Raw genomic sequence first — 13,410 nt, 5'->3', positions numbered from 1 at the left:
GAAGGAGATTGACTGTGATCATTAACCATTTATAATCAAACACACTTAAATGAAAACAAACATTTATAAACAATATTTGGGAATGTGGGCATCATTCTTTCCAAACTCCTTCATGCTGTTTGGGGGCACTGTAAACCAAGGGGACCATCAGAAAACACAGAAACCTGTCCAAACCCTGACTGTAGTAATCTGCAAGGCTGCATCTTCTCAGCTGTTTGAATGTTCTATGGGCCTCTGCCTCAGGGAGTCTTGCATATTCAAACCATATAAGTCTGGAAAAAATTCACAGCTTTTCATTTTTGGAGAATGTGAGACCTACAACTCCTTTGCCTGTTACATGACTGCTCAGAATCTCCGCAGAGAAGTGAGCCCTTTCCTGTTTGTCTCTGCTTATATCTGCACAGCTACATCACTGTCTTTCTGGCCAATCAGCTAATCGGTGGATTATTCATTAATCAGTAAGAGAAACATATACCAAGAAGAACATTCCTCATCACTCTGCCATCAACCACTAATTAAGAAAATGCCCAGCATCTTGATGACATAGAGACATTTTCTCGGTGGAGATTCCCTCCTTTCAGATAACACTAGCTTGTGTCAAGTTGACATAAACTTCCAGCACAGATATACTTTTGAAATGTCCCCACCCTCTTGGGCCTAATTGTTTTTGGTGTGTCTATGAGTGATGTCTTTTACTTTTGGGAATAGGCATTTATCTGGCTTTGTCTTATGGGTGGTGCTGGACTGAAGGCATGTCTATGTGTACAGGAGATGCCCAGGCATCAACTTGTTGCTTGTAAAATGGAGCCACCTTGGGGAAGACCCAGCCTGAAGGCCGTCATTTTATACAAGGAGCAGGGAACGGCCGATCTCCTCATGGCCATAGTCTAAGAATGTGAAAGGGAACAGGAATAAAGATGGAGTCACTGTTGACAATGGCCTGTCATATCTTCATGGAGTGGTAGAGGTGGCATGGTCACAGGCAACTGAAATATTCCACAGCATGTTTGTTCAGAGGTGAAATGGCAGATTCCCAACACCATCAGCCGTTTTCAGTCCTGGCTGTGATGGAGAAGAGAGGGTGGCAGAGGCAGCTGTGGACAATGATGGTAGATCAGACTGCACTTGAGGAAGCTGAGGAGGATTGTGGAGAAGAACCTGGTGAAGAGAAGGGGGTGTCAATTACAGTGGGCACTCGGACATCTGCAGCCTACGCCACTTCCTTTCGGATGGGCGGCCTCACACTTCACAGCCTGTGCAGCTCAGCTTCCCAATGCTGCTGCTGCTAGTGTGTGCGTGTGAGTTTGTGTGTGTGTGGTGTACCTGTGAGTGAGTATGTGTGTGTGTGTGTGCCTGTGTGCATGTATGTATGTGTGTGCATGTGTGTATGTGTGTCTGTATGTGTGTATGCATGTGCATGTGTTTGTGTGCATGAGTGTGGGTGTGTGTATGTGTGTGCGTGTGTATATGAGTGTGTGTATGCCTCTGTATGTGTGTGTGCTTGTGTGTGTATGTGTGTGTGTATGTGTGTGTGTATGCAGGTCTATATGTGTGTGTGTGTGCGTGTGTGTGTGCATTTCCTTCAAACCTTTTTGTCATTTTGTCCTTCAGGTGAAAATGAGGTTTTGACATATATTTAAAAAGGGAGTGAATAAAATCATAACAGGTAAAAGGTCAGCTAAGTATATTTGTTGAACAGCTGGCCTTTTAATTTACTTTTAATGTGTTTTTGTGGTTCTTTTGAGGCAAATTTTTACTCTGTGGGCCAAGTTTGCTTGGAACTTCCCTTGTACCACAGGCTCTTACTTCAGCTTTCAAGTGCTTTGCTTACAAAACAAAACAAAACAAAACAAAACACAAAACCAAAAATCTTCTTGAATACTTACCTAGCAGGGGAGACCTCACGATCATGCTGGTGGTATTCCCAGGGGGAGGTTCACCCATTGCACTGCGATTTCCCCGAATTCGGGAAACCAAGCTCAAACATGTGTGGTTCAAGCTCTCTCCTAGGGGAAAATTTTATAAAAAGTATCTTAAAACAATTACACCTACTAAATACTAAAATGCAAAATAAAGCACACAGTTTCATATTAACTGATACTAGATGTAAATCTTTTGTCCTAAGCATGCCTACAGCAGAGTTTCTGAAATAATAGTAGAAAATCAGCGTCTTGACCATCTCCATCACATTTCTCTATGCTCACTCTAGACTTTTGCATATGGCAAATTCTAATGTTGTTGGTGAAGAGATTGAATTTCAATTTCTTTTTGTAAATAATTCTTTCAATTCCAAAGGACACAAAGATTAGTAATGAAGTTCTATGTGCACTGAAGTCTAGTAAAGTAATTGATTAAATTAGACTTCTCCTCCTCCTTCTCCTTTCCCTTCACCTTCTTCCCCTTCTTCTTCTCCTTTGATTGGCTTTTTGCTTCATCAAGATCTCATCATGAAGTTCAAGCTGGCCTTGAACTTAGTGATCCTTTTGCCTCATTCTCCTGAGTGCTAGAATTCTAGGTATGCCCTGTGGAGCCACCTCTCAATAAACTTTGTCTATTCTGTTTTTGTCTTAAAGACTATCAAATCCTATAGCTCAGTTCCCCGAATTCGTGGAGTAACACAGGCATAACATTCAGTGCCATTCTCCAATAAGCTTTTCATCAAGACAAACCCATGTATAATAATAGTGATGATGATGATGATGATAAATGATAATAATAATTTCTCAGCCTCTTTCTTTGAGATTAGGTCTCCTTTTGTAGCTTGAACTGGCTTCAAACTCATTACATAATCAAACATAGCCCTTTATTCCTGATCCTCCTGGCTCCATTCCTCAAGTGCTGGCATCCTAGCTGTCTGCCCTGGGTCTACCTAGCACTAAACCAGAAAGTGAAAACAAATTGCACTAATAGCATTTTGGCCTAACTATATGGCATTGCCATGGAAACATAAGAGCAAGGAACAGAGTCTTGTAGGTCTTTAATGGACTGCCATCAGACCTAAATTCCAAGTTCCAAGAAGTCTACAGTCTGAAGTTTTTAATGCTCCCTCCTCTAGGCCTGCGCTCCAGCTCCTCCCACATCCTTGTTCGTAGGTGAAGAAAACTGAACGTTCAATGCTTGATGACAAAGTAGGAAAACTGAGTTGAGCGATGTCTTTATAATGTATCTTGGGAGTCTTCCTGATGAAGAGAACTGTGGTGTCCCTATGGCCACCCTGCTGGGTCATAGCACACCACAACCCATGGCAACTCCTTGTCCTTGGGTCAGGGTAATGTCTCTGAGGCCAAAGAGCCTATGATACACACACGACAACCTGAGCTGAGTCTTTGCAACAATAAATACGGATGGAAGAACTGACTCCAAATTCTTATTCTTTTGCTGTGACACGAACAGATTCAACACTCGAGAACTTTACTAGAGCAGTCGCAATGCCCAGGGCACACACTGGGGCAGGATCTCATGCTGTCTCTAGGGCTCACTTCCTGAGCCTAAGATGGCACGAGCCTCACCAGGTGCCAATGGCTTTCCAGTTCCTCACCTCCTATAGTGTTTAAGTTCTTTACAGACATGGGGACATCAATAATGACTGGGTTAGTGACACTTCAGATGACACCTCTTTCCTCATATGGGTGCTATTTGGTAGCTGGAAGCTGTATAGCATCTTGAGGTTGTGATTCTGATCTTGGGGGCAGTAACTGCTTTCCATTTCTGTCTATAGTTGTATGTCATTGTATCCTTTCTGCTGGGCATGTGCCAGTGCATGCTACTCTCCATGCTAATCCATCTGTGCCTTTAAGATGTTGCTTGTGTCCCGGTATTTAGTGAGTCAGCACAGTCAGCTTGTGGATTCCGCATGTCAGTATCAACTATATAGTAAAGACTTTGATCACAGAGATAATCCCACTAAAGGAATATATTCCTACCTCACTTTCTCTTCAAATAAAAATGCTAGTGGCCACTTGCCTCCATGCTGCACAGAGGGAAGAGAGACAGAAACAGTAAAATGGGGAGTCCTAATGATTGTGAAAACAACTTTAAATGGAGTGAGTGCATGGCAAGTGTCATGGTGGTGGCATAGGCAGGTGAGGCTTATTTCATTCAGTTCCTGGCATCTGAGCAGAAGATATTGTACGGAACTGGCATCCAGAGTGTAAAAGGTCAGTGTTGGAGGGAGTGTAATGATGCTTCAGTGGGCAAGGCTTGCTATGCAAGCATGAAGAATGGAATTCATGTCCTTGGCACCCAGAGGGACACTTGTTCCACGTCCTCAGCAGCCTAACCCTGCCAAGATCCAGAGTGCGACCCCAGCCTGCTCCTTACCTCCTTGGAGATGACATTCCCCCTTCACATTCTTGCAAATGTAAATGCTAATCCATATAATAATACCAAAGTGGATGATGGCAATGGGTACTGCTATGGCGATAGCCTTTTTGTTATTGTGAAGCTGCCTGGTAGGTGGAGGCTGGATGGCAGAGGCAACGTCTGTGATATTTGGGGTTCTTGCTGTTGGTCCTATAAAAAGAATCAGGAAAATTCAGGATAAAGCTAAAAACACATCTCCATCAGCACCTTCTCTCCCCAGGCAGCCCGAGGAACTCATGCGTAATAACTATAAGGTCCTGTTTAGAGACAGGAGTGGAGTTGTGTGTACCACATCCTTGCTGAGTTTATTCCATTACTGAAGAAAACAGATGTCTATGGAGCCGTCTTACAACGTGACATATTTACTGTGGTGAGAACTTTCTGGATGCTGGCATGATTGCTGGTGTTTAATTGCTGCCAGAGAAAGACAGTGAAGTCTTTCAAAGTGATTGGACCTGGAGGAAGGGCAGCTCTGGGTGTGGAAGAGAAGGCTGGAAGTTCACAGTGATGCACAGACTTGGGCCATCAGCAGGCCATGTAGCGCCCGGGCCATTGGTTAATAGGGAATGGGAAAGATTGGGAGGTGAGATGGGAAAGAGAGATCCCTGTGGTCGTCACTGGATCTCAGACAGGAAGCCCTCCAAGAAAGCACGCTATCAAATCTTCTATCATGCACACATGCTGACGTCTACATAAAGAAGTCACCAGACTTTCCAAGAGTACTGCCATGCCTTTTCCATTCTGTGGATGTTTCCTCGTGATAATCTACCTTACTACTTACTTGGCGTTTCCTTCCAGTCCTTTAAGACTTCTTGGAGGCAGAGATGAGAATCTCCCATGGAGAGTGTTGCTAGATCTTGTGCTAATTCTGCATTATTCTTCCATTTTTCTTCGATACCTGTGGCATTATAGTTAGTCACTTCCCATCTCTTCTTCTCTCGATTAAAGCGATCGAAGCAGAAGGAATACTGGTTGTCAATGGTGAAGTTCCAGGAGCTGTGAGTGAGTTGTCCTGGTGTATTCTGAGATAACATGGTTGCCTGCAAGTTGTGATTATCTGCAAATGACATACAAAACTGTCATCTCTTGCCTTAATAGAGCCATCACCACCCCCCAATCCCATCAGTGGTCAAGTCTCCCTGTGCACGCTTAAGGACCTGTTTTCTTTCCTTGCTGGCTTGTTTTTTCTTACCCTTTGGGTACCAAGTCCTTCCAGCCTGGAACAGCTGGATGCAGCTCTTTCATGCAAATATAACCACAGCCCCCTTCCCACACGGGCTCTGCCCTTCCTGTTTCTCATTGATACCTTCTGTATTATACCCTGCCCCGTACTTACCCCTGCTCAGGACTGCCTCGTTTTCCATGTCAAGTAGCTGGTTCCTCAACTCTTCTCCAATGTCCTTTAGCTTTGGGTACAAATCTGCACATCCCTTAGAAGCATTGACCTCCTCTCCTGGGTTACCATACAGAAGCAAAAGCACTCCATTCACTGAGCACTGCACTTCCCAACCTTTCTCTCCATGTTCGGGATGAGACTTGACAATGAAGGCGCATTTGAGATAGTGTGCACCTGTGAGAAACGCATGGCTGTGAGGTACAAAGCAGAAGTCATGGTCGGTGACATCTAGATTCAACCTCACTGGCCAAAGGGCAAGAAGTCAAGGCTTCTAGTGAAGGCGTCTGCCGGCTTCTGGACCCTTACTGCTGTGCCGCCTTTGACTCAGGTTGGTAGGACCCCTGAGACACACACGTTGTCACCAGGAGGATTTATCTCACAAGTCCTTTTAGTGACTCTTCTCAAGTGTTGATGAATAAAATACATCAGATAGTGTCTGTGTTCCTGGGACTGAAAAAAATCTACTAAAAACACGGGGAAAGGAGACACCATAGAACACATGGCAAACTCAGCCCGGGCCTGGGTGTTCAGGAAAGGCCTCCTGGAGTGACGATGCAACTTGTCACAGAAGGTGGAGCTGCCACCTGTGCGCCCCATCCTCACCCCGTGTCCCCGTAACAACGTTGGGCATCGGATCTCAGATCCTCCCGTGTTTAACCTCAGGCCTGATTACTCTCAGGAAGAGGTCCCTCTCTGTGATCTGCTTGGAGCCGCGATCTCTCTCCCCTTCCTCAGGCAGGTGAATCCCAGCACACCTGTGGCCGCGGTCTCCTGACTTTCACTAACAGCAACAGAAGACACAACATCCCAGAGCTGTTCTGCTCAGCAGACTGTACCAACTAGCAGGCAGGACCTAGTGAGGGTGCACATATATGTTCTCCCGTGTGTGTGTGTGTGTGTGTGTGTGTGTGTGTGTGCGCGTGCGTGTGCCTGTGTGTGTGAATATAAAATAAATAATAATTTTAAAGAACAACAAGTTTGCCATGTAATAACAGTAGAAATGCAAAGGATGTGTTTGAAAAATCAAAAACAAAAACAACCCCTTTCCCTCTGCTCCCTTCCCCTCGTCTTCTGCTCTGAGCGGCACTGCTGGAGTTTGGCAGCCTCCTTTGCTGTCTCCTTCCATCAGCTTCCTCTTCCTCCTCCTCCCTGCCTCTTCTGCCACCGGTGACTTCCTGTCCCGTGGTTTCCCCCAATCTACTTTCCCCTTCCCGACTCTCCTGAGGCCCGAATTTGTTCTTGAGTGGCTGGGATTCCTTCTCTCTCATCACTCTCTCCTGGAAGATTGGTGAACACGAATAGGAGCCCTCCAGGGCAGAGAACTAGCTTGAACTAAAGGACACAAACTCGGCCCTTGGCGGATCACATAGAATAAGCATCAGTTATCTGTAAGAAAAATCTACTCGGACGTTTGATGAAAGGAAACTGTTTTGCTAAATCAGTAACAGGGAATTATAAAGGTGATTTAAAGAAATCATCCTGATATAACTTCCAAATATGCACCAATTAATAATAGTAATAATAATAAATGTCTTGGAAGCATTTATACTCAGGCCTCCAGACTTCAGTAAGAAAAATATTTTTATGCACTTCTACAAGTGTGTCACAGTAGTATTGATTACACAAGGTCTCTAAGAGGCTTGGCATTCACCAAGTAGACTAGACAGGCTTGCCCCTGACCCCAGGGCTCCTCTGCCTCTGTCTTCTTAGTAATGACAATAAAAGCACAGAGCACCATGCCTGGCTCCATCACAGGAATTCCAGGGATCAACCCTTTAACACTTAGCTATGTCCTCATGCTTTGAACACAGGACTTTTAGTAGCCAGCAAACAGCCAGGATTTTCTGGAGACGGTACCCTTGTGCTCCAGGAGTGGCTTGTAGGAACCTGGTAACAGTCAGGTCCATGTACTCTGTGTGATGCCGGGCTCCCTGCTGAGAAGCACAGAGAGCATGAGCAGGGAGGAGACACCAGCTTCCTGGAGCTCAGGGATGGTGATGGCTCAGGGCTGGGGTGGGGTTAGCAGACTGTATTCCTGAATCCCAGCAAATCTGGTACAGAAAAATCCCACAGCGTGGAGTGGTCAGGATGCAGGGACACCAAGGACAGTGGTCCATTGGTGAGTACGGGGACCGTCTTGAATCCTAACTGCTCAAGCAGGTCATAGCCAACAGATGTGGCTGGATTTTGGTAATTAAAATGTAGTAAAACATGATCAGGAAGCTGAAAGCTGTTGTTCTCTGACACCCCAGGCTATAGTGTCATTTTGTGTATGATCTAACAAAGCTTGCCTGAAGATTAGAGTACAAAGCTAGCCACACTAGTTAGCCATACGTTCTAGGCAGTGATGGCACAACCTTTGAACCCAGCAGGCATACTGTTAGCCACAGAAGCCGGACAGTGGTAGATGGAGCACGCCTTTAATCCCAGGCCTTGGGAGGCAGAGGCAGGCAGGGTCTCTGAGTTTGAGACCATCATGGTCTCCTCAGCAAGTTCAAGGACAGCCAAGGCTACACATAAGAACCCTGTCTTGAAACACACACACACACACACACACACACACACACACACACACACACAATATGTCATGTGCCCGTTGTTTAAACTGAACCATTGGGGCTAGAGTAAGGGGTGCAGTATTTTAGGGCATTTGTTGCTCTTGAAGAGGATCCAGGTTTGATTCTCAGCAACCACTGTTCTGGAATGCTCTTTGTGTATGCGGTGAATGTGTGTTCCTTTCACTGGTTGTTAACGGAAGTTGATTTGGCCTATTTCCAGGGGTAATAAGGCTGTGAGGGGAAGCCAAATGGAGATCTAGGGAGAAGGAAGGCAGAGCCTGGCAGTTGCCAGCAGCCTCCCAAGGAGCAAGACGTCCACACATCAGTAAGACAAGGCCATGTGGCAATATACACACTGACAAAAATTGGTTCATTTGAATGTGAGAGCTAGCTAGTAACCATCTTGAGCCATCCCAACATTTATAATTAATATAAGCCTCTGTGTGGATATTCAGGACCTGGTACACAAGAGAGAAACCTGTATTTACGAACCTCTCATGGTGGCTCACCACTGCCTATAACTCCATGCCCGGGAGATCAATGCCCTCTTTCGACCTCTTAACGCACCGGGCACATATTGGTGCACATACATACATTCAGTCAAAACATCAATTAATCTTAAAAAAACAATTAAAACTGGACCACCTCAAAGACACACCCAGATTGCCTTCATAGGACAGATCAGGTCCTCTCAAGAGTGACCATTCTTTCTGTATTTCTGAGGATGAAAGTTTCTGTCCCCCCCCCCCCAATATTTGGCAAGAATTCCCACAAAAGCTTAAAAAGGGTTCTGAACACACAGAAACAAAGCCTTACTGGGCTTCCTAGTCTCAGATCCTCATGCAGGCCATGGTGGCCCTTTGGTCTGAGCATTGGGAGAGAGAAAATGCTAGTGGCCAGCTGCTGGGCTTCTCTATCCCTAATCCTACACCACCTGATAGCTGACTAGGAGTTTTCATTAAGAACAATTCGGATTTCTGCTACAAATCACCTTGCTCGTGTAGGAGTCAGGCCCACCAGTCTACAGCAGAGAGAGAGAGAGAGAGAGAGAGAGAGAGAGAGAGAGAGAGAGAGAGAGAAAACAAAACAAAAAACAAACAAACAAACAAAAAAACACTGTACATCAGTGTGGCTCCTGGCTTGTTACTGCGCCCTGAGAGACAGTGACTTGTGTCCCTGGGCTAATAGAATCCCCAGCAAACCGCAGGCAGGCATCATGAGGTGAAAAGAGAAGGCCAGGAGCTTCCTGACTCAGTAGTGCAGGGTCCCCATCCCTCCACTCCCGCACACTCCCTATCCCGCCTCCCCCAGTTAAATCCCGGTGTCTCACCGGCCAGCACGGTGGCTTCCAGATAGCCCAGTAGAACGAAAAGGCTAAGAGTCTGGAAAAGACTGCATCTTGTGGCTGAAGCTTTTGCCATGGCTGCTTCCCGAGACCAGGCTACAGACAGACTTGACTGGAGCTGTGGAGAGAATCGGTGAGTCCTCAGTACAGCCTTGTAGAGGACCCCAAGCAGAGATTTGCAAAGCCCCAGGCTCATGGTTTGTGAATTCAGGCCTTTCCCAGCTCTAGCCATGCCGGTTCCTAGTTAGCATCTTTTCCTACCTCCCTTCGGAAATCGCTCAAGGCAGTGCGACTCAGGTCCTCTCTCCCTGAAAACTTCCATGTCCCTTACATTCGGTGGCAGGGAGTGTGCCACTATGAAATGAGCAGTGTGAGGAATGCAGTTCTGGACTCCAGATAGCTTCCAGTTCACGGTTTTGACTACCTGGCGCACAGATTCCTTCAGCTTCTCATTCCCTCGCCCTGCTGGTATTGGTCCACGAGTGTTGCTCCTGCCCTGCCACCGGCACCAGTGCAGCCTGGTAAACAGCCTTAAAGCCTGTACTCAGGCACTATGGTTTTGCTGGATCAGCCATGCTCCCGTCGGGCAACCTCCGCCCTGAGCCATGGGGCCCTCGCCCCGCTGCCACCCCGCCCTTGCCCCTCTGCTGACCCGCAGCGGCCCGGATCATGACCAGACCCCGACTCGCTGCCCACAGGCCACCGATCGCCACCAACCTCGAAGACTTCGATGTCTCGCCAGGGCCATTATGAAATGAGCACTTCTAGTCTCGGGGCAGTTTCCAGTTCTCGAGCTGACTGCCTGGCCCGCTGATTGGCTGCTGCTCGGGTTTGGCCCTGAAAGAAAGTAGAAATCACGCCTATTCCTCTGGTTCCTCCTTCTGCACTTAGTGCCTTCCCACCTAGTGCTGGTCGGCAGCGCGGCTTCAGTCTGACTCACTAGGGTGGGTCCCGCGTCTAACTTGCTCTCCTCCTGTGGTACTCTCACCTTGCAGGCCCTGCTCAGCCCGCTGCTGCCTGGCTCCATCTCGCTGTCCCTCTAGCTCTCTTGCAAAGACGGCCTGACTCTGGGGCTGAGGCTAAGATACTGTTGTTCTGGGGCTCCCACACCCCGTGGTCCCTTCATCTCAATCACCGACTCTGTGTCCTAAGGGGACATGAGCAAAAGAATCAGCCTTTCAGCAGGTGTCAGAGCAGATCACAGTCGGACCCAGCATACCATATACAGGGCCACTCACTACAGACTACTCCTGCTTCCCTTACCTAGGAATCCCATGACTTCTATGCTGCGCCCCTTCAGATGCTGATCAATCAAAAGGAATGTCGGTTGTAATTTAAGAAAAGTAGCGTGCACGCAAGAGAAAGATGTATTGAGAAAAGACTCAAGCAGAGGTTTTTTATTGGGGGGGGGACACCATAAAAAAGAGGAAAAGGGAGAGCATCAGGAGAGAGGAGAGATGTGGGCCAGAGAAAGAGCTAGAGGGACTGGAAGTGGGCGGGGCCGTTTAAAGGGGAACTTGGTGAATGTGCACAGGTGGTGCTCTTAGTGGCTGCATCTGAGGATGTGTCCTGTCAGAGCCCCAAGAACAGGCCAGTACAGATGAATACTAGCATTCTGGTTTTTTTTTTTTATTTATTATAAAAAGATGAGGCATTAGAAAGGGCTAGCAGGTGAAGTGGCTAGAGACCGTGTTCCTGCTGACGGGGGTGGGGAGCGTCATTCATCTTTAGGACACCTGGGAAAGCTGGGGGGGGGGGCTAGCCACGTCCTGGAGTTGCTGCTGTTTTGCTTCACTGTCCAGTCTCTGTGGAACCTTCAAGATGCCTCCGGGACCTGGCAAAATGCCATTCTTGGTGAATCCAAACCGACTCCCCAGGGCTTAAAGCGCCTGATTCTTTCCCATCACCTCAGCATCACCTGGAATTGCTTCCTCTCTCCTGACCCACCTGTCCCTCACCCCACTCCCAACACTGCCCTCACTCAGTACCTGTCATTGTCAAGGGTTCCCCTCAGATAAGAAACAGGAGGGAGCAGGTGAGGATTATCAGCAGGGCTAAGATGTTGGGCTGCTGGCTCACATCTGGAGCAGCTGTTGGTGAGGCTGAAGTGGAAACATAAACTGAGTCTTTATCCAGACCTCACATCTGAGGAAATCTCTCCCCTTAGCTTCTGTGTGCTCAGGGAGTTCAGCACCACACAGAGTCCCTCCCCTGTTGCTAGGCAACAACTGTTTGGGTTGGTCCTGGGTAGGAAGGGAGAGGGGGTGTCCCTGCCCTCAGAAGCCCTATGCAGCTATGTTAGGGGAAGCAGGGTGATGGTGGGCCCTCATCTTCACTGTGGTGGGGGGGGGGCGCGGGGGGAGGGGGAGGCATGAGGGTGGATGCCCTGTGAGGATGGGGGCAGGGAAGGAGGAAGGTCAGGTGGGATGACAAGCAACAGGGATTCTAGAGTGAGGAAAAGGACAGGAAGTAAAGGGATGCTTAGACTGTGACAGTCAGTGAGAACCACAGTGAGTGATCAATGTAATCACGATTAATGATGTAGGGGAGGGTGAGAAAGGAAATGAATGATGGGAAAAAAATTACCACTAACCCAAGAACTTAAGGTCAATAGATTATTACACACACACACACACACACACACACACACACACACACACACACACACACCTCATCTGCAGAGAGCTTCCTCTCATCCTCCCAGTTACCTGTAGGCTCCAGCTTTTTCTCCAAGTGCAACTCTATTTCCTCAAGCCAGGACCTACAGTCTCCCTGTGAGGTCATCTTGAAGAAGTCAGTGACATCCCTGTCTTCCTCCCACATCTCTTTAATCCCGTTGGATCCAGGACCAACTTCAGACAGTTTTCCAGTGCTTGGGTCAAAGTGCAACATTTGGTGTCCATTGAGGCCAATATCCCAGGATGCATTGAAATGTCCATCTCCTTCATGCCAGCAACACATGAGGGCCTCTGTGCCCATTGGAAAGAGATCAGTCTCTGGCCTTGATGAAACCACTCTGCCTATGCCCAACCCTTGCCACCATTTAAGCTTGCTGTAGGATTAAAGTTTTCCTGTGTTTTTAAAACAAGATGCTTGCTTTCTCTTATGTTAAACTATTTTCCAGTTTTCTTATTGAGTTTTTATTTAACACATAGCTATGTAGAAGCATGCTGTTCAACATTGAAACGTTTGAGGATTCCCTATTTATCTTCCTGTTATTGATTTCTTATTTCCTTCTATTATAGCCAGTTAGGATGGTTTTTTATGATGCCTACCGTTTATCATTTTTCTTCTTTGTTTATTTGATGGTTCAAAAATTACTGTCCTTGCTTGGCATGGCAGCACATGCCTTTAAATCTATCATTTGTGAGGCAAAGACAGATAGATCTCTGGGAGTTCAAGGTAACAACATGTTACACCTAGATTCTCTGGTGAGTGAATGCAATCCCAAAGAAAATTCCAGTCAATATCACAATTTGGTGTCATGGTTGGTCTTACAGTAAATGGCACAAATTCCCAGGACATCATCAGAAGTACATTTTCCTGCTTTGAGGAAGCCATAGTCACTTTCCAAGAGAGTTCACAGAGGCAGCTGCTAAGGATCATGAGAGATCAAAGAAGAAGCCAAGGGGAAGAATGAGGAAGCACCTAGGGATGGAAGTGTGACGTTAATTCAAGTGACTGCATACCCAGCTACAGCATCCGACTCTACTCCATAGGTCACATTCTCTATGGCCTTTCTTATTTCT

General features: G+C 47.0%; 1 protein-coding gene across 1 annotated transcript; it reads right to left on the bottom strand.

Moving 5' to 3' along the window:
• Positions 1–843: 843 nt before the first annotated feature.
• Positions 844–9,737, bottom strand: LOC127237691 (retinoic acid early-inducible protein 1-epsilon-like). The gene is made up of 6 exons (XM_051206062.1): positions 9,647–9,737; positions 5,699–5,932; positions 5,144–5,419; positions 4,321–4,512; positions 1,887–2,006; positions 844–887 (listed from the first exon to the last, which is right to left on the bottom strand). The coding sequence occupies exons 1-6, from the start codon at positions 9,735–9,737 to the stop codon at positions 844–846; spliced, it is 957 nt and encodes a 318-aa protein (XP_051062019.1).
• Between the last annotated feature and the right edge of the window lie 3,673 nt (positions 9,738–13,410).

Source organism: Phodopus roborovskii, unplaced genomic scaffold (assembly GCF_943737965.1).
Source record: "Phodopus roborovskii unplaced genomic scaffold, PHOROB, whole genome shotgun sequence".
Classification (NCBI taxonomy): Eukaryota; Metazoa; Chordata; class Mammalia; order Rodentia; family Cricetidae; genus Phodopus; species Phodopus roborovskii.
Note: the sequence above shows the minus strand (reverse complement) of the source record. Positions and strands in the feature narration are given on the sequence as shown.